We start from the raw sequence: 26,753 nt of genomic DNA, 5'->3' as shown, positions 1-26,753 counted from the left end.
CCATGGTTGGCTGTGTCCATGGCTGTGTCCATGGCTGTGTCCATGGTTGTATCCATGGCTGTGTCCATGGTTGGCTGTGTCCATGGCTGTATCCATGGCTGTGTCCATGGCTGTGTCCATGGCTGTGTCCATGGCTGTGTCCATGGTTGTGTCCATGGCTGTGTCCATGGTTGGCTGTGTCCATGGCTGTGTCCATGGCTGTGTCCATGGCTGTGTCCATGGCTGTATCCATGGTTGGCTGTGTCCATGGCTGTGTCCATGGCTGTATCCATGGCTGTGTCCATGGCTGTGTCCATGGCTGTGTCCATGGCTGTGTCCATGGCTGTGTCCATGGTTGTGTCCATGGCTGTATCCATGGTTGGCTGTGTCCATGGCTGTGTCCATGGCTGTATCCATGGCTGTATCCATGGTTGGCTGTGTCCATGGCTGTGTCCATGGCTGTATCCATGGCTGTATCCATGGTTGGCTGTATCCATGGCTGTGTCCATGGCTGTATCCATGGCTGTGTCCATGGCTGTATCCATGGCTGTGTCCATGGCTGTGTCCATGGCTGTATCCATGGCTGTATCCATGGTTGGCTGTATCCATGGCTGTGTCCATGGCTGTATCCATGGCTGTATCCATGGCTGTATCCATGGCTGTATCCGTGGCTGTATCCATGGCTGTATCCATGGCTGTATCCGTGGCTGTATCCGTGGCTGTATCCGTGGCTGTATCCATGGCTGTATCCATGGCTGTATCCGTGGCTGTATCCGTGGCTGTATCCATGGCTGTATCCATGGCTGTATCCATGGCTGTGTCCATGGCTGTGTCCATGGCTGTGTCCATGGCTGTATCCATGGCTGTGTCCATGGCTGTGTCCATGGCTGTGTCCATGGCATTCCCGCTGCTCTGTAATTGTGGGCAGAGCTGGGATTCGGCCACGCGGCTCCGGAATGTCCCGGAACTGGGATCCCTGGAAAGGTCGTGGCAGCAGCTCCGGCGGTTTTTCCCTAAGGATCAGGTTTTGGAAAAGGAGGATCGCCCGTCCCTAATTTCAGAGGGAATGGTGGTGCTGAGGAAGGCGTGGGAAAGCTGGAATTGTCCCACTTGTGGGGGCAATGGGATCTCCGTGAAAGGATGGGATCACCAATTCCATGGAAAGACTGGGATCACCAATCCCATGGAAAGACTGGGATCACCATGTCCAGTGGAAAGGTTGGAATCACAAATCCTATGGAAAGAGTGGGATCACCAATCCCATGGAAAGTCTGGGATCCCCAATCCTATGGAAAGTCTGGGATCCCCAATCCTATGGAAAGTCTGGGATCACCAATCCTATGGAAAGATTGGGATCACCAACCCCATGCAAAGACTGGGATCACCAATCCCATGGAACAACTGGGATCTCCAATCCCATGGAAAGATTGGGATCCCAAATCCCATGGAAAGTCTGGGATCCCAAATCCCATGGAAAGTCTGGGATCACCAATCCCAGTGGAAAGTCTGGGATCACCAATCCCACCCTGCTCTTCCTGCATTCCCAGCCAGGTGGGAATTTTCCCGAGGATTTTTTGGAATTGTTCACATCCAGCCTGGCAGCACCAGGCAACAAAATTCCAGGATAACCTCAGGGGAGGGATGAGGAAAAATGGAAAATTCTCCATGGTGAGCTCCATATCCTGCAAGGGGGGAAAACACGAAATTTTGGGAATGGTTTCATTCCTTGTCCCGGCTCTGATCCCTGATCCTGAGTTTCTGTGGAATTCCGCCCATCCCAGGGGGTGTTATCCCGCTGTACTCGCGGTGAGATTCCCATTCCCAGGATTTCCGAGGCGATTCCCGCCCGGCAGCGCCAGGAGAGGGAGCCCGAGGCGCTCCCGGATCCAGGAATTCTCCGCTCCACGAGGAGAATCCAGCGGGATCCGCTCTCCCCATTCCCGGGACACGCTGTGGGTCGGGAATTCCAGCCGGGATTCTGCTCCACAACTCCGGGAATGGGGAGCCAGGATCCAGTCCCGCTGGGAATTCAGGGATCCTGATGGAAAAGCTGGAATCTCTGGTACCTGTGGGAATTCAGGGATGCTGCTGGAAATTCAGGGATGCTCCTGGGAATTCAGGGATTTCTGGTTCCGCTGGGAATTCAGGAATGCCGATGGAAAAGCCCAGATCCTGCCCCGTGCCCGCAGGAGATTGGAACCCTTGGAATTCTTTCCAGGCGCTGAGCATCTCCCTTTCCCGGGATCTGCAACAGGATCAGGGATGTTCTCCAGGAAAACAAATCCAGGTGGGAGCTCGGGTGGGATCCCACCGAACATTCCAAGCCGAACATGAGGCACAAAATCCCTGGGATGTGGCACTTGCTCCGTTTGGATCCCAAACGGAATAAAATCCTCCCTGGTATTCCCAAATCCAGGATTTGGGATTGCTGAGCAGTCCTGGTGGAGCCCGAGCTGCTTTCCTGCTCATTCCAGAGGAATTCCCTCCAGGAAGGGAATTATCCCATCCTTGGCAGGACCAGCAGTGCTGCAAATTCCCAAATTAATTCCCAAATTTATCCCCGAATTCCCAAATTAATTCCCAAATTAATTCCCAAATTCTCCAGCATTCCCAGCTCTGGGCTTCCCCAGCTTTCCCAACTCCCAACCCCTTTCCCAAATTTCTGGGGCTCCTCCCCAGCTGCATTTGGGATTTGGGAGACGCTGGGATTTCCCCCACCATGGAAAATCGGGATCCATCCAGATTCCCGGGATCCTCCCAGCTCCAGACACCTTCCTTTCCCATCCTACCTTTCCCAGCTATCCCAGTTCAGGTTTTTTCCCAAGTTTTCCCAAGTTTTTCCAAGGATTCATTGGGATAATTAATTCCACTGGCTCCAGGTGCTGCAGCCGGGACACGGAGCTGCTCCAAAGCTTTGGAAAAATCCGGGATTCTCCTCCTGGATATTCCCTGTCCTGAGCTCTGCTGCATTCCAAGCACCCTCTGGGATCCTTCGGATCCAGCCCAGCTCCCGGGAAAATGGAGATTTTTTGGGAAAAGGTCACGGCTGGGTGGGTCGGGATTTAGAGGCGGCTGATGTCATTAATTCCCCGTTAATTGCATTAACCTTTCCCACACTTTCCAGCCCAGCTCACGTGGTTTATCCTTAAAAATCGTTGATTTCCAAGGAATATCTGGGATTTTTTTTCCTCCCCTTGGCATCAGATCTTTCGGGTTTTTACAGGGAAACTTGGCCCGGGAATAAAACTCATCTTCCATCAGGTTCTTGGTGGAGTAATCTCCTTATAAAAGGGAAATCCGTGGATTTTGGGCTGTGTTTTTCTTCCAGGAGGGCTGGGAGTGCCTTTGGAATTGGCTTGGAGTTGTTTGAAATAAATAAAATTAATTGGAGGGAAAAATAAATAAAAAATAAATTATTTTTATTTTTACAATTGTAAATAAATTATTATATTAATATTATTAATATTAATATTAAACCCCATAGTAATAACAATATTAATAATTATAATGATGATGATGATAATAATAATAATAATAATAATAATAATAATAATAATAATAATAATAATAATAATAATAATAATAGTAACAAAAAATTAATCCTGGAGAATTCCAGGCCTGGGCTGTAGCCTGGTTTCATTCCTTGGATACAAGGAGATTAAAAATGTTATTTCTTCCCTAAGTATTCATCCCCAATATTCATCTGTGATTCCCAGAGATTTTGAAATATTGGCAGAAAATTCCCAGTATTTGGGATTTGGGGCATGCAAGGTGACACAGGCCATGGGTAGGAGGGACGTTCCTCAATTTAATTATTTAATTAGAATTCCCCAAATTCCCCCAAATTAATTTGGAAACCATGCCACGGGGAGTGGGATTTCCTTAGTGAAGAGATCAGGAACTGGGATAAAATTCTCCAGAATTTTATCCTGGATTTTTGAAGTTATTTGGGAACACCAGGGGACATTGATGTCCTAAATTTAAATTATTCTGAGTGTCACTTCCAGCTGGGCCTGGAAAACAGAGCAGCCAGCCCTGCTGGTGTCACTGCCCAGAATAAAAATGGGGGGGAAAAAAATCTCCTTTCCCATGTGGATGGATCCTTCTGGAAGCTGCAGCAGCCTGGGATATCCCAGAATATTGAAATATCCACGGATTATTGGATTTCTATGGAGTTTTCATCCTCCTGGATTGCTGGAAGTGAAGCCTGGGATGGGATGGGATCCATGGGATGGGATCCGATGGGATGGGATGGGATGGGATCCATGGGATGGGATGGGATGGGATCCATGGGATGGGTTTTAAGCTCCTTCCCAGCGCAGCATTCCAGGATTTCCTGGCGCTGTCAGGATGGGAGGGAGCCCAGGGCATGTCGTGACAGCTCCCAAAGGGTTAAAACTGAACGGAAACCGAACCGCGGCTCTCAAAGGGTTGAAACCGAACAGCGGCTCCCAGTGGGTTAAAGCTGAACCGGAGCCGAACCGGGCACTCCAAGGGTTAAAGCTGAACCGGATCCGAACCGGGCTCCCCAAGGGTTAACCCGGCGCTGCCCCCCCGCGGGCCGGGCCGCTCCCCCCGGGGGCGGTGCGGGGCTGACATCACATCGCATCGCGGCCGCGGAGCGCCGAGCCCCGGCCGAGCTGCGGGCAGCGCTGGGCGCGGGCGGCGGGCACACCCCACCCTCCTCCTCCTCCTCCTCCTCCTCCTCCTCCTCCTCCTCCTCTCCGTCTCCTTCTCCTCCTTCCCCGTCCGCTCCGCTGCTCCTCGCCGGCCGCCAGCCGCATGAGTGTCCCGAGGTAAGGAAGGAGCCGCGCTCCGCCGCCCGCAGGTGCCGCTCGGCCCGGCCGTGCCCCTCCCGGCCGAGCCTCCCGCTTTTCCTCCCCCCGATTCCCGGGATTCGATCGCGGCCGAGCCCCTCCCGCGGCCGCGGCGGCTCCGGCCCCGCAGCTCTGCTGCAGTTTTAACCCTTGGAGGGGGCGGTGGGGAAGGGGAGCACCGCCGGGGGAGCGGGGCAGCGCTCTGAGCAGCGCGGGGTTCCCGAACGGAGCGTCTCCCGAAAAAACGGGCGTCCCGAAAAACGAGCATCCGCCCCGAACTGCGCATCCTCCCCGAACTGCGCATCCCGAAAAACCGAGCGTCGACCCCCAAACCGAGAATCCGCCCCAAACCGCGGATTCCCCGAACCGAACATCGCCCCCCAAACCTAGCAACCCCCTCAAACCGAGCGTCACCCGAACCGAGAACCCGCCCCGAACCGCTCATCCCAAAAAACCGAGCGTTCCCCGAACCGCAAGTTTCCCAAACCGAGCATCCCCCAGGCCGAGCATCCCAACCCAAACTGCGCATCCCAAAAACCGCGCATCCCCCAAAACTCAGGTCCAGCCCCCTCGGGGGTCGCGCATTCCCCGGGACCCCTCCCAGAGCCTCTTCCCGATTTCCCGGACTTCTACAGGTGGCTGGAAGGGCGTGGAAAACCTCGGGAATGGCGCTGGGATTAATGGGGTGGGAGGGAGCAGGGGAGGCCCCAAATCCATCCCGGAGCAGCTCCCGGATTCCTGCGGGCAGGGAGGGGTTTGCTTCCTGAGGGTCGGTCCCGGCTTTTCCCATCCCAGGATCCCTGGAATGATCCCAAACCCCTGGGTCCTGATGGATTTGGAGTAAATGGGCCAATTCCAGGGGATCGCTGGGATTTGGGATTGGGGAGCTCCCTGAGCCAATTCCAGACTGGGGGATCTCTGGGATTTGGGATCAGGGAGCTCTCTGAGCTAATTCCAGACTGGAAACTCCATGGGATTTGGGATCAGGGAGCTCTCTGAGCTAATTCCAGACTGAGGGATCCATGGGATTTGGGAGCAGGGAGCTCCAAGCCCATCCCAGCCCGAGGGTGTGGCACAGCCGTGACTCTGGGAGGTCACCGGACATTCCAGGGAATTACTGGGAAGAATCGTGGAATGGGAAGGGTCTAGAATGACCTCAGTGGGCTCTGGGAATGGGATTGCTGATCCCATAAAAGCCACATGGATTGGGACAGGCTGGAATATTTGGAATGTCCAAATAACCAGTGAAAACAGGGAGGATCCCTCTTTCCCATCTTTTTCCTTAAGAAAAAACTTGTGGGATGTCACCAGCTGCCTGTGGGGTTGGATATTCCCAGGTGCAATTCCCAGTCCATGCCAAAATCCCTGGAAAAGCGTGTTCCCAGCAATTCCAGAGAGGGATAGATGAGCAGGCCAGAATTTGGGATATAAATCTACAATTGGGATCAAAGAACCCTGAATTCCCAGATATCCAGGGCTGCAGTTGGAAGCCAGGCTGGGAATTTGGAGTGCTCATTCCCACTTTTTTTTTTTTTTTTCTTTTTTTTTTTTGGAGTGGGAACAGATTTATTTGGGAAAAAGGCCCCAGGGAAAGCACCTGCAGCAGGATGGGGAATTTTCTGTTGATTTTCAGGGAGTGGATGAGCAAATGGAAAAGTTCCCTGTCTTCTGTCCCAAAATTCCCTGTGTTCCATCCAAGCTCTCCCTGTGGATTTTGTCTCCTGGATCGTGGATTAATGAAATCCAAAGAAATTCCAGGAGCAGCTTCCTGACCTGGCACAGCATCGATTCCAGGGCTTTTCCAGGCAAAACTGGGCCACGGATCTGGGGAATGTCAGTCCCTGGATGTGGAGAGGGAAAAGGGAAGTGGGACAAGGAGCTGCGAGAGGATTTTCCGGGATGTTTGTGCCTCTCCAGAGTCAGGAAAAGCTCCAAAGCTGCAGGAAACGGTGGGATTTGGGGATGGGAATTGTTCCCACAGAAAGGCAGGAAAAGGGGGGGAGCCCCAGGGAATTCCTGGATCCACATCCTGCCCCAGCTGCCGGCGTTATCTGGGGCAGGAATTTGGGATTCTCCTGCAGCAGCACCTCCCACGCTGGGGCCGCTTCCCACGCAGAGCTGGGAACCTTGGATAAGCTTTTCCAAAGTTTGTAAATATTCCTGAGCAATTCCTCCTGCGGGGAAAATCCAGCTGAAAATCGGGAGCGGGGACCTAAATGCACATGGAGCCATCCCGAGGAATAGGAGAGGGAGCACAAAGAGATTTTCCTGGGATTTGGAGGGGTGGGGAAAGGCTTGGAGGGGGCTGGAATATTTCCTGGATCCATCCCTGTCCCGAGCCACCCCCTCCCTTCCCACAGGAAGGAGCAGCTGGAGCTGCAGCTCCTGGGGGAGTTTGGAACCAGGGAATTAAAAATAGGATGGATCCATGGGAATGCTGGGAGAGCCTCGCTCTGGGAGCTGCCCAAATTCCCTGGAATCATGGCGTGGATACCATGGAATGGCCGCTCCAGGTTTTTTTTTTTTTTTCCAGCTTCCAGAAGATCTGTAGGAATCTGGGAAAATTCTTCCATGCTGTGGAGTCCGGTTTGGTCTCCGTGCCTTGGAAAGGGAAAAGCATCCCAAATTTTGGGAATTTTTATCCCTCAGCCTGGATAACTTTCCCAGGAAGCAGGAGGAGCAGGAAGCTGATGGAAGCAGGATTGGAGGGAGAGGGGATGTGAGGCAGGACGGGAGTGGAAACGGGAGGAAAGGAATTCCTTTGCCATGAAAATGGGATTGGAATCCTTGGGAATATCCAGGTGGGAATATCCAGGTGGGAATTCTGCAGTGAAGGAGGAGCTGGAGGATTTAACCTTGGACCAGGTGTTCCCAGCTCCCACCCATTCCAGAGGCTGCTCCCAAATCCCAAATTGAGAAATTACTGGGATGTGGGGGCGTGGTCATTTCGGGAAGAGGGATTTGAAAAGCTTGGAATTTTTCCCTGAAAGGAGGATGGTCCTGGGATGATCCCATGGCTCCTCTGGCTTGAATTGGCAAAATCATGGAGCTGGGATCCGAAGGAAATGGAGCCAAACCCATATTCCAGAGAGAGGAAATTCCAAATATTCCCTCTCAAATAAGCGATGCCCTGCAGAAGTTCTCCATGGCTGGGAGGTTGGAATGCTGGGATATTCCCAGTGGGAATTCTCAGTGTCCTCTGCCACCTCGGAAGGGCAGAGCAATTGCTGATCCATGGAAAAGCTGATACCGGATCGATCCCTGCTGGGATGGCTGGGCTGCGTTAGGGAATGGGGAGTTGGAGAACATGGATTGATTTCCCAGGAATGCGGGATGAAGGCTTCCCTGGGAGGTTGCTAAAAATGGATTCGGTGGAACAGCCTGTCCTTGAGAATTCCAAATATCCCAAAGGGGTCCAGGAGAGCTGGAGGGGGATTTGGGATAAGGGATGGAGGGACAGGACACAGGGAGTGGCTTCCTGTGGGATATTGGGATGGGATTCCTGGCTGGGATGGAATTCCCAGAGAAGTTGTGGCCGCCCCTGGACCCCTGGAATGTACAAGGCCAGGCTGGACACCCTGGGATAGTGACAGAGAATCCATGGAATGTGGGAAGTGGGAACTTTCCTGCCTTATTTTCCTTTTCCTTTTCTTTTTCCTTTCCTTTCCTTTCCTTTCCTTTCCTTTCCTTTCCTTTCCTTTCCTTTCCTTTCCTTTCCTTTCCTTTCCTTTCCTTTCCCTTTCCCTTTCCCTTTCCCTTTCCCTTTCCCTTTCCCTTTCCCTTTCCCTTTCCCTTTCCCTTTCCCTTTCCCTTTCCCTTTCCCTTTCCCTTTCCCTTTCCCTTTCCCTTTCCCTTTCCCTTTCCCTTTCCCTTTTTCCCACATTCCCAAATTCTCCATAAAACTGGGAAAAGCCCAGGTGGGATCCCCAATCTGGTGGTTGGGAACAGGGATAAGGAGCCGTTGGAATCTGGGAGAGGAAAATCCCCGTTCCAATAAAAATTCCCCTCATCCAAGGCAACTCCAGCCCTCGGCTTTTTAATGAGCTTTAATTGGGATTCCGTGCAATTAATTGGGATTCTGTGCAATTAATTGGGACTCAATGGAATGAATTGGGGTCGTTAACGGGGCCTGGCGGGATCTCCAGGATCTGTAACTCACACCATTCCCACCCCCCCTTCCCGCTTTTTTTCCATGGAATTTTATCAAACCATGAATAGTCCCATTCATCCCGCTGCTCAATCCCGGATTCCTGTCTCCCGAGTCATTCCCAAAATCCGGCAGTGGGGGGGAAAAAAAAAATAAAATCTCTGGATTTGGGAGGCAGCTGGTCCTGTGCCCCCCAAAATCCATGGATTCTGGCGCTCCCGGAGCCGTGCCAAGGCCGCTCCCAGAAATCCTGAGCTCCTTTGTTCCCGCTGGCAAAGGCTCCCAGCACGGATCTCCAGCTGGAATGGGGATGGGAAAAGCTCCGGGAGCGGAATGCCCGTGCCAGGGAAAGGCTGGAGCAGTCAAGGTGGTGTTAGAGCGGAAAAATTGGGATAAATCGGGATAAATAGATCGGGATCTGAGCACAGATTGGGATCTGTGGGATGTGGGAGGTTCCCTGTTTGAGGGGAAATGTGGGAATGCTGGGAATGGGGTCAGCCACAACGCTGTGTCCAAATCCAACATCCAAGGTGGTGTTGGAGCAGAAAATTCGGGATAAATCGGGATAAATCAAGATAAATAAATTGGGATAAATCGGGATAAATAAATCGGGATAAATCGGGATAAATAAATCAGGATAAATAAATTGGGATCTGAGCCCAGATTGGGGTCTGGCTGTGGGAGATTCCCAGTTTGATGGGAAATGTGGGAATGCTGGGAATGGGGTCAGCCACAACCCTGTGTCCAAATCCAACATCCAAGGTGGTGTTGGAGCAGAAAAATCGGGATAAATCAAGATAAATAAATTGGGATAAATTTGGATATATAAATCATGATAAATCAGAATAAATTGGGATAAATAAATCGGGATCTGAGCCCAGATTGGGATCTGTGGGATGTGGGAGATTCCCAGTTTGATGGGAAATGTGGGAATGCTGGGAATGGTGGCAGCCACATCCCTGTGTCCAAAGCTTTTCCAACCTCATCTTTTCCAAACTCATCTGAAATCCAAGGAATTCGTGGATTGGAATGGGAGCTGTGTCCACCCTCCCTATGGATCCAGAATTCTCATGGATGAGCCCTGGGCTCGGTCCTGCTCATTCCAACTTTTCCCCCTCTCTGGCTTCCCTAAAATTCCCTCAAGTTAAGAAAAAGCCTGGAATATTTTTTTCCCCTCAAGGAAACAGAATTCCATGGAGCTCAGCCCCATCCCGATGGGATTCCAACCGGGAATTTTCCTCTCTGGAAGCGGTGGTTTCTCCCAGCAACTCCTGCTGTGCAAATCCCAACAAATTGTGCAAAATAATGATGGAAAATTATGGAAAAATCCACCAAAATCTTGGGAAGAGAGTGCTCCAACAAAATTCCCTGTGGTGCATCCTGGGAAGCTGCTGGGGATTTTTGGGATAAGGCACTGCCAGGAGCAGGGATCATTGTCACGGAGTTGATTCCGTTTGGATTTGGGAATGGGAATGACCTAAAAAGGCCAAGCCGCATTCCAGGAATGTCCAAGGAAAGCTTGGATGGGGCTTGGAGCAACCTGGGATGAGGGAAGTGCCCATGGAATGGGGTGGGATTGAAGGTCCATTCCCACCCAACCCATTCCAGAATTCCACGATTTCCATCGGCAATGCCGGATCCCTGTGGATCCCAACCCTTGGAATGCCACTGGGGGCTGGAGCGAATCCCAAAACCCTTTGGGTCGTTATCCCCGTTCCCTAATTTTGGCGACGCCGCGGTTCGGGATCCATCCCAGCTGGAAATTGGGATCCAAAGGGTTTCCTTCTTTTCCAGGCTCCTGGAGCAGCCCTGATTCCCTGAGCTCCGTGTCCATCCCGGGGGATCCGGAGGCGCCCGACCAGTCCAGGACCGAGCAGGGCAGGTGAGGATCCCGGGGATGGGAACATTCCCGGGATTCGGTGGGATATCCCAAATTTCTCCGCTGGAAGCTGGGAATGCGCTTCCGTGGGTTTTTTTATCCGTAGGATGGGTTTCCTCCCAGAATCTGACCCGTTATCCCAAAAAATCTCTGCGGGTCAAATCTCTTTGTGGGAATGAGGAAATGAATTCAGGAAAAGATCCAAAATGTCTGGAAAAATTGGCCTGGGATGAGAATTCCATGCAGGCTCATCCAGAGGGATCCCAGCTCCCAGTGGGATCATCCCAAAAAAAAAAGGAAATCGCGTGTGAAGAGCGCCCCAATCCCCAAAAAAATCCAAGGAAAACTTGGGGAAAAAAGTGGGATTTGAGGCACATTTTGGGGCAGGGGAGGGACATTGAGGCTGCTGCTCTGCCAGCTCCCGGCTTTGTGCTGGAATAACGAGGAAAACAAGGGAAAAAAAAAGGAAAACAAGGAAAACAAGGGTCCCTTGCCTGGCTCCGGAGGGTTCCGCTCATCCCGGGAGCTGCAGCACAAGGAAAGGATTGTCCAGGCTCGGATTCCTGAGGCTTGGCAAGGGGGGGGTCGGTGCCATTCCGTGACTTTCAGCCTCCCGGGAAACGGGAATGTGCAGCCTGGAATATCGGCTGGATCCTTCTTGTTTCCCTTCCTCCTTTCTGGATGGGGTTCGGCTGTTTGCGTTCCTTGATTTCTGCTGGAAAAGTCTGGGAGAAACTTCCCCAGAAATCCTTCTGGGATTTTGGGTTTGGAGCCACCCCAGAGTGCTGGTTCCCGGGAATATTTGGAATTTTTTGCGTGGAAAGGGAGACATGTCGGAGCTGTTCCCTGCTTTGGAAAAATCCCAGGAAAAATCAGTTTCCCAGGATAAATGAATTTCCCTGTCCTGTGCAAAGCTGGGGCTTGGAAAGGGAATTTTTCCAGGCTGTCCCAAAGTTTCTGCTCCAGGTGGATATTTTCCTGGAATTTTTTGGTCCTCTCCCACCCGCATCTCCCTAAGGAATTTTTTCCCCCTGGGATCCCTTTTCCCTGACAATTCCATCCCTTTAATTCCCACTCTGAAGTGGCTTTTCCCCCTTTTTCCCATTAAAAATCTGACTTTGGGAATGGTTGGATTGATGGGATCTTCCCACCGGAGGATTTTCTTGGGATAGATCCAAACTGCTGGATCCTGGCTGGAAAACCCCGTTGGATCCAAGGATTTGGGACAGGAAGTGAAAGAATTCTCATGGATGAATCCCTGGCTTACACTCATTCCAACGGGAAAAGCGACTTTTCTCCCTCTCTGAATTCCCAAAAAGTCAGGGAACAGGGAAAAGCTTGGAATTTTTTTTCTCCTCAAGGAAATTCCAAGGAGCTGGAGGAGGGGAAATTCCCGGGGGTGGTGCCCCAGGGCAGCTCCGGGGGCTGGGAATGTTTTGTTTTCCATCAGAAAACAGAGTGGGAGGACAACTGGCCTTGCGTCCGGAATTCTTTCCAGAGGGGGAATTCTGGGATTGTCCTCGGCACGTGGGGCCTGGGAAAGTTTGGTTTTCCTCCTCCAGGAGTTTTCCCAGGTGGAAAACGGTCCAGCCTGGGCTCCCTGAGGGTGCCAGGGGTGGTTTTTGCACCTTTCTGAGAATTCCATGAGATCCGTGGGAATTTGGGAAGCAGCTCCGCGATCCAGGAGGGATGAGGATTCGAGAAAGTCGAAATCCTTGAAAAGTCAAAATCCAAGGAAATCCCAGGCGCTTCCAGGCTGGAAAAACCTCAGGCTGGGAGATTCCCAGCCGGAATTGTCCCACCTCCCACATTCCATGGATTCTGTCGCTATCCCAGGCTGCTCCAAGCCCCATCCAACCTCACCTTGAACATTCCCTGGATCCAGGGCCAGCCCTGGCTTCTCTGGGAATTCCAGCCCGGCCCCTCCCCACTTTCCTAGGGAAGAATTCCTTCCCAATATCCCATAATCCCACTTTTTAAAACTATAAATCCATGATTTTCATGGAATTCTTTCATCCTCTAGAAGAACTTTGGCATCCATGTGGAATTCTCCAAGAGCAGGAGGAGGAAATGGGGTTGGAACCTCCAAAAATTCCCTGCTGGGGGCGGATCCCGGCCCTCCGGAGCAGCAGGAAGGGTTTGGGCGTTTTCCCTGGAATTCCTGGGAAATGAATGGAATTTTTTTCCTTTCCCTTCTCTGCACAGAGCTCCATGAGGGACCTGCACAAGTCTGAGGTGCTGGGGAGCAAGCGCGGCCTGGTGAGTGTCCGGAGCTGGGAATTCCCACCTGGCTGTGACAAAATCCATGGAAAACTCATCCCAGGCCATCCCAGAGCCTCCCTCGGCTCCAGAGATCCCTGGGAATGAAGGGAATTCACGGCATTCCCGCCCCACATCCCGCATTTCTTTGGGTTTTCCCTCTTGGGTTGAAGTGTCAAGGTTGGATCGGGAATTCCAAACCCATGGTGAGGTTGGATTGGGAATTCCAGTGGCTCAGGCTGGACTGGGAATTCCAGCCAGCTCCTGATCCCAAGTTTTCCCCTCCCAATGGAAAAAATTCCTGGACTGGGAGGGGTGGTGGCTCTCTCAGTGTGCTCTGAGGTTTTCCAGCCTGGATTTCGCCCCTGGATATCAATCCTAAAAAAATCTAGGATATCAATCCCAAAATATCTCCTGGCTCCAGCTGGGATCACCCCAAATCCATTCCCAAACAGACCAAATCCTTTGGGATTTCATCCCAAATCCCTCGATCCTGAAGCTCCCAGGCGCAGATTCCGCGTGGAATCTGCCAGAAATTTGGGATCTCTATCCCAGGAATCCCCCCAGGAATGTGACACAGCAGTGTGTCCAGAGGGGATTTTTCCCAAAAAAAAATCCAAATTTTATTTTTTTGTCCCCTGTTTTCCACACGAGGGAATTTCAGGGTATCCCAGGGGTGGGATTGGGCAGCTCCAGCTCCTTCCTGGCGATTCCAGATCCTTGATTTTCCTCTGGAAAAGCAGCTCCTGTTTGTGCCCAGCCTTAATGAGCCATTGATGCTGGAAATGTCAAACTCCAGCATTCCTGACCTTTCCCATGGAAAAAAACTTCCAGGGATGCGTCGGATCCGGAGGGAGGGAGGGAAAACAGCCCCATCCCTGGAGCTGGGATGGGCTTGGATTTGGGATTTCTACACAATCAAAAAATTCCTGCAAAACTCAGCCTTGATTTTATCCAGAAAATCCCAGACAGTGAATTTTTTTTTATCACAACGACAGGAAAATTGGGAATAGGGGGATTTGGGAAAAGCTCTGTGGCCTGGATCCCTTTTCCTGAAAACCCCAGAGTTTTTCACGTTGGATTTCCTTTTTCCTGATGTTTTTTTCCAAACAAATCCCTCTTTTTTTTCCCCCCCACCACTCAACCAAATCCACCAGAAAAACAGCAAATCCTGGAGAGATCCCTTTATTCCCACTTAAAACCCTCGGAACACGGGAAGCACCATGGTGACAACACAAAAGCTGCTGGAAGGGCACAATTCCAAGGGGAAAAAAAAAAAAACCTGGAAGGGAGGAATTTTTCCTCCCAAAAAATTCCAGGTGAAGGCAGGGATGAATTTCTCCGTGAGCTCGGACGCTCAGGGCGGATTACCGGGAGCTATTTTTAGGATATCCAGGTTTTTTCAGGATTAGGGCTGGGGCTCTGCCTGTTGTTGTGGCCAGAGCTCCTTTCCCGATTTTTCCCCTCGCTCCTGCTGTTTCCAAGACTCCCGAGGGATGAAAGGATCCTTTGAAAAGCCAAACCCATGGAGACAAGAGCTGCTCTCGCTGCCGCTCCCGGGAAAGGCTGGAGCTGCCAGGAAAGCGGGAAAACGTCCAAGCACGGCTGGGGGGTTGTTCCTGGGACCTTTTCCTGGTTTTCCAGGCATTGCTATTCCCAGGGAATGAGGGCAGAGCTGCTGGGGGGGTTTTTTTCCTGTTTTTCCAGGCATTTCTATTCCTAGGAAATGAGGGCAGAGCCGATGGATTTTTGCTTCTGGGATCTTTTCCCGGTTTTTCAGGCGTTGCTATTCCCAGGAAATAAAGGCTCAGCTGGGGATTTCCTCCTGGGTCCTTTCCCACCAGGATCACCTTGGGATCCCTGCTGGATCCTGGGCTGCTCCATGCAGGAAAACCTGAAGAAAACATGGAATATTCCCAACCCTCCATCCCTAAGCGCTCTCATCCCGCCCCAATTCCCGCTCTCCCGCCATCCATTTCCAAGCCATCACATTCCAAGCTGGAATTCCTTTGTCATGTGCACCCAGGCGTGTCCTGGATGAGCATTCCCGCTCCAAAGGGGAGCAGCTGGAATTCTGCAGCTCCCTGAGCCTCTGGGAGCCCTTGCAGCACCGGGGCGGTGCCGTAGATTTTTCGGGAATATTCATGTTGGAATGGGGTCACCCCGATGCTTCCATGGTTAAAAATGTGAGAACAACCAGGAATATGGGGTTTTTTTGGGAATGTTGAGCTTTCTTTTTGAGCCTTTTGGGAGCCATCCAACACTGGGAGAATTCTTTAGATTTTTTGGGAATGCTCATGTTGGAATGGGGCAATCTGATGCTTCCATGTCCCATCAGGAAAAACAGGAGAGAAACCAGGAATGCAGGGTTTTTTTGGGAATGCTGTTCCCTGCATTTTCCTGCAGATGTCATTGAAAAAGAGATTGGGAACAGGAGAACAATGGGGAATGTGGGTTTTTTTGGGAATGCTGAGCTTTCTTTTTGAGCCTTTTGGGAGCCATTCCAACACTGGGAGAATTCTTTAGATTTTTTGGGAATGTTCATGTGGGAATGGACCCATCCCAATGCTTCCACCAAATAAAAACAACAAAGCCAGGAATGTGTGGATTTGGGTTTTTTTTTGGGAATGCCGATCCCTGCGTTTCCCCACAGATGTCATGGCAGGAAAAACAGATTGGGAATGGGAGAACAATGGGGAATGTGGGGATTTTTTTGGGAATGCTGAGCTTTCTTTTGGAGCCTTTTGGGAGCCATTCCAACACTGGGAGAATTCTTTAGATTTTTTAGGAATGTTCATGGGGGAATGGGGCAATCCAAATCCTTCCATGGCAAAAATGGGAGAACAACCAGGAATATGGGGGTTTTTTTGGGAATGCTGAGCCTTCTTTTCAAACCTTTTGGGAGCCATTCCAGCACTGGGAGAATTCTTTAGATTTTTCGGGAATGTTCATGTCGGAGTGGACCCATCCCGATGCTTCCACCAAACAAAAACAACGAACAGCCAGGAGCGCGTGGGTTTGGGTTTCTTGGGAATGCCGATCCCTGCGTTTCCCCGCAGATGTCATGGAAAAACAGATTGGGAATGGGAGAACAACGGGGAATGTGGGGATTTTTTTGGGAATGCTGAGCTTTCTTTTTGAGCCTTTTGGGAGCCATTCCAACACTGGGAGAATTATTTAGATTTTTCGGGAATGTTCATGTGGGAATGGACCCATCCCAATGCTTCCACCAGATAAAAACAACAAAGCCAGGAATGTGTGGATTTGGGTTTTTTTTGGGTTTTTTTTGGGAATGCCGATCCCTGCGTTTCCCCGCAGATGTCATGGCAGGAAAAACAGATTGGGAATGGGAGAACAACGGGGAATGTGGGGATTTTTTTGGGAATGCTGAGCTTTCTTTTGGAGCCTTTTGGGAGCCATTCCAACACTGGGAGAATTCTTTAGATTTTTTGGGAATGCTCATATTGGAATGGGGCCATCCCCATCCTTCCATGATTAAAAATGTGAGAACAACCAGGAATATGGGGTTTTTTTGGGAATCCTGAGCCTTCTTTTGGAGCCTTTTGGGAGCCATTCCAGCACTGGGAGAATTCTTTAGATTTTTTGGGAATGTTCATGTTGGAATGGGGCCATCCTGAGGCTTCCATGTCCCATCAGGAAAAATGCAAGAACAACCAGGAATATGGGGGTTTTTTTGGGAATGCTGAGCCTTCTTTTGGAGCCTTTTGGGAGCCATTCCAGCACTGGGAGAATTCTTTAGATTTTTTGGGAATGTTCATGTCGGAATGGGGCAATCCTGATGCTTCCACCAAACAAAAACAACGAACAGCCAGGATCGCGTGGATTTGGTTTTTTTGGGAATGCCGATCCCTGCACTTCCCCGCAGATGTCATGGCGGCCGCAGTACCGCAGCTCCAAGTTCCGGAATGTTTACGGGAAGGCGGCGAGCCGGGAGCACTGCTTCGACGGGATCCCCATCACCAAGAACGTCCACGACAACCATTTCTGCGCCGTCAACGCGCGCTACCTGGCCATCGTCACCGAGAGCGCCGGCGGCGGCTCCTTCCTCGTCATCCCGCTGGAGCAGGTGAGATTCCCCATGGGAATTCCCAGAAATGTGTCGGAATTCTTGATGGTCTTCCTGGGGTTCCTTCCTCGTCATCCCGCTGGAGCAGGTGAGATTCCCCATGGGAATTCCCAAAAAAAGTGTCTAAATTGATGATGGTCTTCCTGGGGTTCCTTCCTCATCATCCCGCTGGAGCAGGTGAGATTCCCAACGGGAATTCCCCAAAAAAAGTGTCTAAATTGCTGATGGTCTTCCTGGGGTTCCTTCCTCGTCATCCCGCTGGAGCAAGTGAGATTTTCGATGGGAATTCCCAAAAAAGTATCTGAATTCCTGATGGTCTTCCTTGTCATCCTGCTGGAGCAGGTGAGATTCCCAACGGGAATTCACAAAAATGTGTCCAAATTGCTGATGGTCTTCCTGGTGTTTCCCAATGGGAATTCCCAAAAAAGTGTCCAAATTCCTTCTGCTCTTCCCGGGGTTTCTTCCTCGTCATCCTGCTGGAGCAGGTGAGATTCCCAACGGGAATTCCCCAAAAAAAGTGTCTAAATTGCTGCTGCTCTTCCTGGGGTTCCTTCCTTGTCATCCCACTGGAGCAGGTGGGATTCCCAACAGGAATTCCCAAAAATGTGTCCAAATTACTGTTGCTCTTCCTTGTCATCCTGCTGGAGCAGGTGAGATTCCCAATGGGAATTCCCAAAAAAGTATCTGAATTCCTGATGGTCTTCCTCGTCATCCCACTGGAGCAGGTGAGATTCCCAACGGGAATTCCCAAAAAAAGTGTCTAAATTGATGATGGTCTTCCTGGGGTTCCTTCCTCATCATCCTGCTGGAGCAGGTGAGATTTTCGATGGGAATGCCCAAAAAAGTATCTGAATTCCTGATGGTCTTCCTCGTCATCCCACTGGAGCAGGTGAGATTCCCAACGGGAATTCCCAAAAAAAGTGTCTAAATTGATGATGGTCTTCCTGGGGTTCCTTCCTCATCATCCTGCTGGAGCAGGTGAGATTCCCAATGGGAATTCCCAAAAAAGTATCTGAATTCCTGATGGTCTTCCTCGTCATCCCACTGGAGCAGGTGAGATTCCCAACGGGAATTCCCCAAAAAAAGTGTCTAAATTGATGATGGTCTTCCTGGGGTTCCTTCCTCGTCATCCCGCTGGAGCAGGTGAGATTTTCGATGGGAATTCCCAAAAAAGTATCTGAATTCCTGGGGTTCCTTCCTCGTCATCCCGCTGGAGCAGGTGAGATTCCCAAAGGGAATTCCCCAAAAAAGTGTCTGAATTACTGTTGCTCTTCCTGGGGTTTCCTCGTCATCCCGCTGGAGCAGGTGAGATTCCCCATGGGAATTCCCAAAAAAAGTGTCTAAATTGCTGCTGCTCTTCCTGGGGTTCCTTCCTCATCATCCCGCTGGAGCAGGTGAGATTCCCCATGGGAATTCCCAAAAAAAGTGTCTAAATTGATGATGGTCTTCCTGGGGTTCCTTCCTTGTCATCCCGCTGGAGCAGGTGGGATTCCCCATGGGAATTCCCAAAAATGTGTCCAAATTACTGTTGCTCTTCCTTGTCATCCTGCTGGAGCAGGTAAGATTCCCAATGGGAATTCCCAAAATAGTATCTGAATTCCTGATGGTCTTCCTCGTCATCCCGCTGGAGCAGGTGAGATTCCCAACGGGAATTCCCCAAAAAAAGTGTCTAAATTGCTGCTGCTCTTCCTGGGGTTCCTTCCTCGTCATCCCGCTGGAGCAGGTGAGATTCCCCATGGGAATTCCCAAAAAAAGTGTCTAAATTGATGATGGTCTTCCTGGGGTTCCTTCCTCATCATCCCGCTGGAGCAGGTGAGATTTTCGATGGTAATTCCCAAAAAAGTATCTGAATTCCTGATGGTCTTCCTTGTCATCCTGCTGGAGCAGGTGGGATTCCTGATGGGAATTCCCATAAATGTGTCCAAATTACTGATGGTCTTCCTGGTGTTTTCTAATGAGAATTCCCAAAAACGTGTCCAAATTCCTTCTGCTCTTCCTGGGGTTCCTTCCTTGTCATCCCGCTGGAGCAGGTGAGATTCCCAAAGGGAATTCCCCAAAAAAGTGTCTGAATTACTGTTGCTCTTCCTGGGGTTTCCTTGTCATCCCGCTGGAGCAGGTGAGATTCCCCATGGGAATTCCCAAAAAAAGTGTCTAAATTGATGATGGTCTTCCTGGAGTTCCTTCCTTGACATCCCGCTGGAGCAGGTGAGATTCCCGACGGGAATTCCCCAAAAAAAGTGTCTAAATTGCTGCTGCTCTTCCTGGGGTTCCTTCCTCATCATCCCGCTGGAGCAGGTGAGATTCCCAACGGGAATTCCCCAAAAAAAGTGTCTAAATTGATGATGGTCTTCCTGGGGTTCCTTCCTCATCATCCCGCTGGAGCAGGTGGGATTCCCCATGGGAATTCCCAAAAATGTGTCCAAATTACTGTTGCTCTTCCTTGTCATCCTGCTGGAGCAGGTGAGATTCCCAATGGGAATTCCCAAAAAAGTATCTGAATTCCTGATGGTCTTCCTCGTCATCCCACTGGAGCAGGTGAGATTCCCAACGGGAATTCCCCAAAAAAAGTGTCTAAATTGCTGCTGCTCTTCCTGGGGTTCCTTCCTCGTCATCCCGCAGGAGCAGGTGAGATTCCCCATGGGAATTCCCAAAAAAAGTGTCTAAATTGATGATGGTCTTCCTGGGGTTCCTTCCTCGTCATCCCGCTGGAGCAGGTGAGATTTTCGATGGGAATTCCCAAAAAAGTATCTGAATTCCTGATGGTCTTCCTCGTCATCCCGCTGGAGCAGGTGAGATTCCCAACGGGAATTCCCCAAAAAAAGTGTCTAAATTGCTGCTGCTCTTCCTGGGGTTCCTTCCTTGTCATCCTGCTGGAGCAGGTGCGATTTTCGATGGGAATTCCCAAAAAAGTATCTTAATTCCTGATGGTCTTCCTTGTCATCCTGCTGGAGCAGGTGAGATTCCCAACGGGAATTCACAGAAGTGTGTCTGAATTCCTAAAAAAGTGTCCAAATTACTGATGGTCTCCCTTGTCATCCTGCTGGAGAAGGTGATATTCTGAACGGGAATTCACAAAAATGTGTCCAAATTACTGATGGTCTTCCTGGGGTTTCCTCGTCATCCTGCTGGAGCAGGTGAGATTCCCAACGGGAATTCCCAAAAAAGTATCCAAATTACTGATGGTCTCTCTCGTCATCCCGCTGGAGCAGGTGAGATTCCCAACGGGAATTCCCCAAAAAAGTGTCTAAATTGATGATGGTCTTCCTGGGGTTCCTTCCTTGTCATCCCGCTGGAGCAGGTGAGATTCCCAACGGGAATTCCCAAAAAAAGTGTCTAAATTGATGATGGTCTTCCTGGGGTTCCTTCCTCATCATCCCGCTGGAGCAGGTGAGATTCCCAACGGGAATTCCCAAAAAAAGTGTCTAAATTGCTGCTGCTCTTCCTGGGGTTCCTTCCTCGTCATCCCGCTGGAGCAGGTGAGATTCCCAACGGGAATTCCCCAAAAATGTATCCAAATTCCTGATGGTCTTCCTGGTGTTTCCCAATGGGAATTCCCAAAAAAGTGTCCAAGTTTCTGATGGTCTTCCTGGGGTTCCTTCCTCTTCATCCTGCTGGGGCAGGTGAGATTCCCAACGGGAATTCCCAAAAAAGTGTCTGAATTACTGATGATTTTTCTGGGGTTTCGTCGTCATCCTGCTGGAGCAAGTGAGATTCCCAATGGGAATTCCTAAAAAAGTGTCTTTATCCTTGGAATGTTCAAGGCCAGGTTGAAGCAACCTGAGGTATTGGAATGGGATAAAATCCCATTCCCGCCCAAACCGTTCCAGGATTCTGGGATCCTTGGATTGCTCCCAAAATCTCCCTTGAGATATTCCCGCATTCCAAGCGGGAATCCACATCCCATCCATGGGAGCCTGCAGCTCTGGGATGCTCCCAGCCTCATTCCCAGGAGGAATTTTGCCACGGAAGAGCTGCATTCCCAAATTCCCAGATGCCAAATTCCAGCTGGGAAGGGAAGCTGGGAGAAGCAGGAGCTCTCCCTGTTTTATTTCCCCCATTCCTTCAACCCTTTCCCTGTGCAACATTCCCGCCTCTCCCGAATTCCTCGTTCATTCCGGAGGCAGCTCCAGATGGAAGGAATTCTAATCAGGATCTAATTGCAGAGCGCAGCTTGAGCCTCATTAATATTCCCTGAAAAAAAACCAAAAAACCGGGAGCTTTGTCTGAGCACCCGGAGCGCTCCAGCTCCGGCCCCATCCCGGCTCCTTCCTCCCAGATCCCAGCTGGAATCTCCATCCACACTCCCTCCATCCCGAATCCTGAGGAACAACCCCGAATTCCCAGCAAATCCCACTTTTTTTTTCCTGGCAAAATCCCGCTGGGATAAAAGCAGGGATGGCGTTTGCCACCTGTTCCGAAGGGATCCTCAGAAATCCTGGGATATCCAGCTGATCAATCCCACCTGGAGCAGCCCTGGATGCTGGAGGAGTTAATAAATTCCCGATTTTGTATTTTTTTTTTTTTATCCGGAGCCTGATTAGCTCGTTAAGGAGAAACTCATTTTCCTTGGAAACCAGCAGCTCCCTAATTAATTGAGATCCATAATTAGAAGCTAATGAAGGTAACCCGGATACCACGGAGCCGCTCCATGGACTTGCTGCCGTATTTTTGGATCTTTTCCCTGGATTTTGCCCTCAGCAAAGCTCCCTGAATCTGGGCCGGGCCATCTGCTCCTCCCTCTCATCCCAAATCCACATCCCGGGGTTTTCATGGGGTGATCCAAGGGATTGTGTGGGTTGGGAAGAGGGAGCTTTGTTCCTCCTTCCTCCCAGATTCCAGAGGCTCGGGATTGGGAGTGAGCCTTGGGATAAAAATATCCCAAGGAAGTGGGCGAAGGATGGGGAAGAGCAGGAGTGGCTCCGTAGGAACGGGAGAATCCCAAAATCCTGGAATGGTTTTGGTTGGAAAGGACATTAAAGCTCATCCCATTCCATGGATAGGACAGGGCTGGATTTGGGATGGGGAAAAGGCTGGATTTGGTATAGGAAAAAGGTTGGATTTGGGATGGGGGAAAAGCTGGATTTGGTATAGGAAAAAGGTTGGATTTGGGATGGGGGAAAAGCTGGAATTAGGATGGGGAGAGGGCTGGATTTGGGATAGGACAGGGACAATTCCCACTATCCAAGGATGCTCCAAGCCCTGTTCAACCTGGCCTTGAGGATTTGGTCCTGGAGACCCCTTGGAAAATATTCCTGGATTTTGAATCAGGGAAAAAAATCCTTGGATGCTGCAATTCCTTGGGTTAGCAGCTCGGTGCCATCACATCTCATTGTTCTGGAGCCAGGATGGGAATGCTGGGAACGGTTTCTTGGAGAAGGGAAGGATCCAGGGAATCTCAGAGCCACTTCCAGGGCCCAAAGGAGCTCCGGGAAAGCTGGGGAGGGATTTGGGATAAGGGTTTTGTTGGGATCACCACGGATCCCTTTGCAGGGAATCACTTCCATGGAAACAGAGGAATTTTTGTTCCCACTGGGAATGAGTTGTTTTCCAGAGGCAGCGGATGTTCTCTCCCAAAGGAAGTGGGAACGGGAAGGGGGAGCCTCTGTTTATCCGGAGGAAACTGAAATCCAAACTCCTGCTCCCGTCACTGCTGGGATTGTGGGAATGGCCGGATTTGGGATGGGGAAAAGGCTGGATTTGGGATGGGGAAAAGGCTGGATTAGGGATAGGGAAAAGGCTGGATTTGGGATGCGGGAAAAGGCTGGATTTGGGATAGGGAAAAAGGCTGGATTTGGGAGGGGGAAAAGACTGGATTTGGGATAGGGAAAGGGCTGGATTTGGGAGAGGGGAAAGGCTGGATTTGGGATGAAACAGCGCTGGATTTGGAATAGGACAGGGCATGGAATTCCCAAACCTCCCCGGGTTCCCTTCCATGTTCCCGTGGGATTTTCCCTCCAGGAATGGGATGTGAAGGTGCTGCCCGATGGCCATCCCTGAGGTTTTCCATGTGGGATTGAAGGATGGAGCAGAATCCAGGGATTTCTCCACGTTTGTGGAGCTTTCCAGGGAATTGGGAATTATTTTCCCAAATAATTTTCCCTTTTCCCAGCATAACCCAAAGGATTTTCCCTTTTCCAAGCGCTTCAGCAGAGGGAGGGGCGGGAGCTTCCGGGAGATTTTCTCCTCCCAGCTTTTTTCCGTGGAAAACCTCGGAGCTGCTGGAGACAGGAGAGCTCCAGGCTGTCCCTGTGGGGCTGGAATCTGGGTCACTGCGCTTCCCCCAGCCGGGGATCAGGGATCCAGGGATTAGGATTCACCTTGGATTAACTCCCAGCTGCCGGCAAGGTCCTGCTGAAAAACGGGAAAATGCAGCCAGAATCCCGGGTTTTTTAGGGATTTTTCCCTTTTATTGCCTTTATTTTCCCTTTACTTTTCCCTTTTTGTTTTCCCTTCTCCCCACATGGCACGTTCCTTGTCCTTTCCCCACTGTGTGCAACAAATTTTAATCAAAATTCCGGATTCCTTGGGAAAAAACGATCCCAAACATGCCCCAAGTTCAGCGTTGTCCTCTTAAAATCCTGATGAGTTTTGGGGAAAATCCATCAAATCTTCTTGGAAAAGGAATTCGTTCGGCTGATTCCTCAAAATGAAAGTGGTGGAATTTGAATTTGTGCCGTTAAAAATTCCATCCACCTGGAATTCTGTGGGAATTTCTTCTCTGGCCGGGGTGTGAATAAAGTCCTGGCAACGCAAATTGGGAATTTGGGAAAAATGGGATAAGCTGAGCCTTTGGATAAGCAATGAGGGCTGGAATATTTCCTATAACAAAGCTAAAACCGGGAATTGCATCCCAGGAATTCAGGCAGAACTAAGGAATCACTGCCATTTCCATGTTTCTTTTTTCCTTTTCTGTCTGATCTTTGGGAATTTTCCTTCCCAAAATCCTCAGTGCAGCTGGAGGGAGGAAATGAATCCCAAGAAACCTTGGGACAGCTCTGGGGATGTTCCTGGCCCTGATCCGAATTCCTGGAGCTGCCGAGGGCAGAATTCCCAGCACGTTCCTTTGTTCCCGATAAACGGAGCCGGGAGCTCGGCACGGGAAAAGTCGGGAAGGAAAATCCATGAAATATTCAGGGGCTGTGCCGAGCTGACCCAGTTATTCCGCACGCTCCGAGCGCGGAGCAGGGAAGGACACCGGGGTGGCACCCGGACACGGAGATTCCTTGGGAATGGGAAGGATTCCTGCCGCCCATCCCGGTGGGAATCTTCCCAGGAGGCTCCATAAAAGCTTTGGGAATTCCGCATGGAAAGGTCCCATCCTGTGGGGTTGCGGATCGAGGGTTAGCAGGAGTTGGTGATCCCAGAATTTTGGGGTTGTTCCGTGGAGGAGAACCTTGGAAAATTCCAAAGTCTGGGGGGGAATCCAGAATTTGGGAGGGAAATCAAAAATCTGGGAGGGAAATTCAAAGTTTGGGAGGGGAATCCAAAATTTAGGAGAGAAATCCAAAATCTGGGAGGGAAATCCAAAGTTTGGGAGGGGAATCCAAAGTTTGGGAGGGGAATCCAAAATTTGGGAGGGAAATCCAAAGTTTGGGAGGGGAATCCAAAATTTGGGAGGGAAATCCAAAGTTTGGCAGTGAAATCCAAAGTTTGGGAGGGAAATCCAGAATTTGGGATGGAAATCCAAAGTTTGGGAGGGAAATCCAGAATTTGGGAGGGAAATCCATAATTTAGGAGAGAAATCCAAAGTTTGTGAAGGATATCCAAAATCTGGGAGGGAAATTCCAAATGCTCCAACTCCAGGCTGGGTTGGATGAGCTTGGAGCAAGCTGGGATAAGGAAAAGGGATCCTGGGCCATGGCAAGGATTGGGAATGGATTTTCTGGAAGATCCTCCCACCCAAACCCTTCTGGGATTCTGGGATCCAATGGCTGAGGGGCTCTGGAGTCTTTTCCAGTCCTTTTGCCCATGGATTTGGTTTGGATCATGAAAAGAGAGGTTTGGATATTGGGGAAATTCTCTCATGGAAAAGGTTTCCCAGCCCTATCTCCATTCCCAGAGGGGTTGGAAATCCATGTGGATGTGGCTCCTGGGGACAAGGATAAGTGATGGGAATGGTTGGACTCCATGATCTTGGAGCACTTTTCCAGCCCTAGTATTCCATGATTCCATTAATTCCCACTGAGCCTGCTCCATGGCATCTGGAGAAACCAAATCCCATCCATGGATCAGCTGGGAATACTGGGAATATTGGATAAACTCAATCCCTGGCCCATACCAGGCCGAGCTGGATCTCCCTTCTCCAACAATTTCCCATCCCTGGAAACACCAATTCCTCCAAAAATCTGATGGTTTTCCCAATGTTTTCCTTGATTTCCCGTTCCAGACTGGCCGGATCGAGCCGAACTATCCCAAAATTTGTGGTCACCAGGGAAACGTGCTGGACATCAAGTGGAACCCCTTCATTGAGAACATCATCGCCTCCTGCTCTGAGGACACCTCGGTGAGCTGGAATTCTGGGATGCAATTCCCAGATCCATCCATCCTCCCGATCCCGTTGATTCCCTATTTTGATATTTCCATGGCATTTCTTTTGGGAATGCTGAGGGACAGGAAATCAAAGCCAATCCCAAATTGGCTTTTTTTCCCCCAAACCTGGCTCCTGGGCTGGAATTCCCTCCTGTTCTTTTTTTTTCTGGACACAAATCCAGAGCTGGGGAAAGATTCTGGAGCCGCCTCCCACTTCCCAGAAAACCTTTCAGAGAACAGAGGGGCTGGGCGGGATCTGGGATACTGGGAAGGCTCTATGAGCAAATCTGGGAATTCATTATCCCTGCCTGGATAATGCTGGTGGGATTTTCCCCAAGGGATCCCAAGGATTCATTATTTACCCTTGAGGAACCATCCATAGCAGGGCTGATCCTGGAATTCCTGGACAAAACAGGAATTCCAGGATGGGAGTTTGGATGCTCCAAACCCCATTACAGGTGTGGATCTATCCTGGCACAATTTTTCCCAAGGGATCCCAAGGATCTGTAATTTATCCTTGAGGGATAATCCATAGCAGGGTTGATCCTGGAATTCCTGAAAGGCTTTTTTTTTTGGGAAAGAGCTTTCAAGGGCAGGAATTGGGATGCTCCAAACACCATTCCAGGTGTGGATCTATCTCGGCGGGATTTCCCCAAGGGATCCCAAGGATCTGTAATTTATCCTTGAGGGATAATCCATAGCAGGGCTGATCCTGGAATTCCTGAAAGCTTTTTTTTTTGGGAAGGAGCTTTCAAGGGCAGGAGTTGGGATGCTCCAAACACCATTCCAGGTGCGGATCTATCCCGGTGGGATTTCCCCAAGGATTTGTTATTTATCCTTGAGGAACTTTCAGCAGCAGGGTTGTTCCTGGAATTCCTCTAAGGATTTTTTTGGGAAAGAGCTTCCAAGGCTGGTAGTTGGGATGCTCCAACCACCATTCCAGGTGCGGATCCATCCCGGCGGGATTTTCCCCAAGGATTCGCTATTTATCCCTGAGGAACCTTCAGCAGCAGGGTTGATCCTGGAATTCCTGAAAGGCTTTTTTTTTTGGGGGGG

The 26,753-nt window shown here is 50.5% G+C and overlaps 1 protein-coding gene across 2 annotated transcripts in view; it reads left to right on the top strand.

The window, feature by feature from the left end:
- Window positions 1–4,547: 4,547 nt before the first annotated feature.
- Window positions 4,548–26,753, top strand: part of CORO2B (coronin 2B) — a 30,817-nt gene continuing 8,611 nt past the window's right edge. The window contains exons 1-5 of one of the 2 annotated variants that reach the window (XM_056500066.1): window positions 4,548–4,775; window positions 10,738–10,825; window positions 13,028–13,081; window positions 16,968–17,168; window positions 25,555–25,671. In XM_056500066.1, the coding sequence (XP_056356041.1) occupies window positions 13,034–13,081; window positions 16,968–17,168; window positions 25,555–25,671 (366 nt within the window). In that variant the 5' untranslated portion in view covers window positions 4,548–4,775; window positions 10,738–10,825; window positions 13,028–13,033. The remainder of the gene's footprint in view (window positions 4,776–10,737; window positions 10,826–13,027; window positions 13,082–16,967; window positions 17,169–25,554; window positions 25,672–26,753) is intronic. The other variant, XM_056500067.1, reaches the window with a different exon arrangement.

The sequence above is a fragment of the Oenanthe melanoleuca genome, chromosome 10 (genome assembly GCF_029582105.1).
Source record: "Oenanthe melanoleuca isolate GR-GAL-2019-014 chromosome 10, OMel1.0, whole genome shotgun sequence".
Taxonomy (NCBI): Eukaryota; Metazoa; Chordata; class Aves; order Passeriformes; family Muscicapidae; genus Oenanthe; species Oenanthe melanoleuca.
Note: the sequence above shows the minus strand (reverse complement) of the source record. Positions and strands in the feature narration are given on the sequence as shown.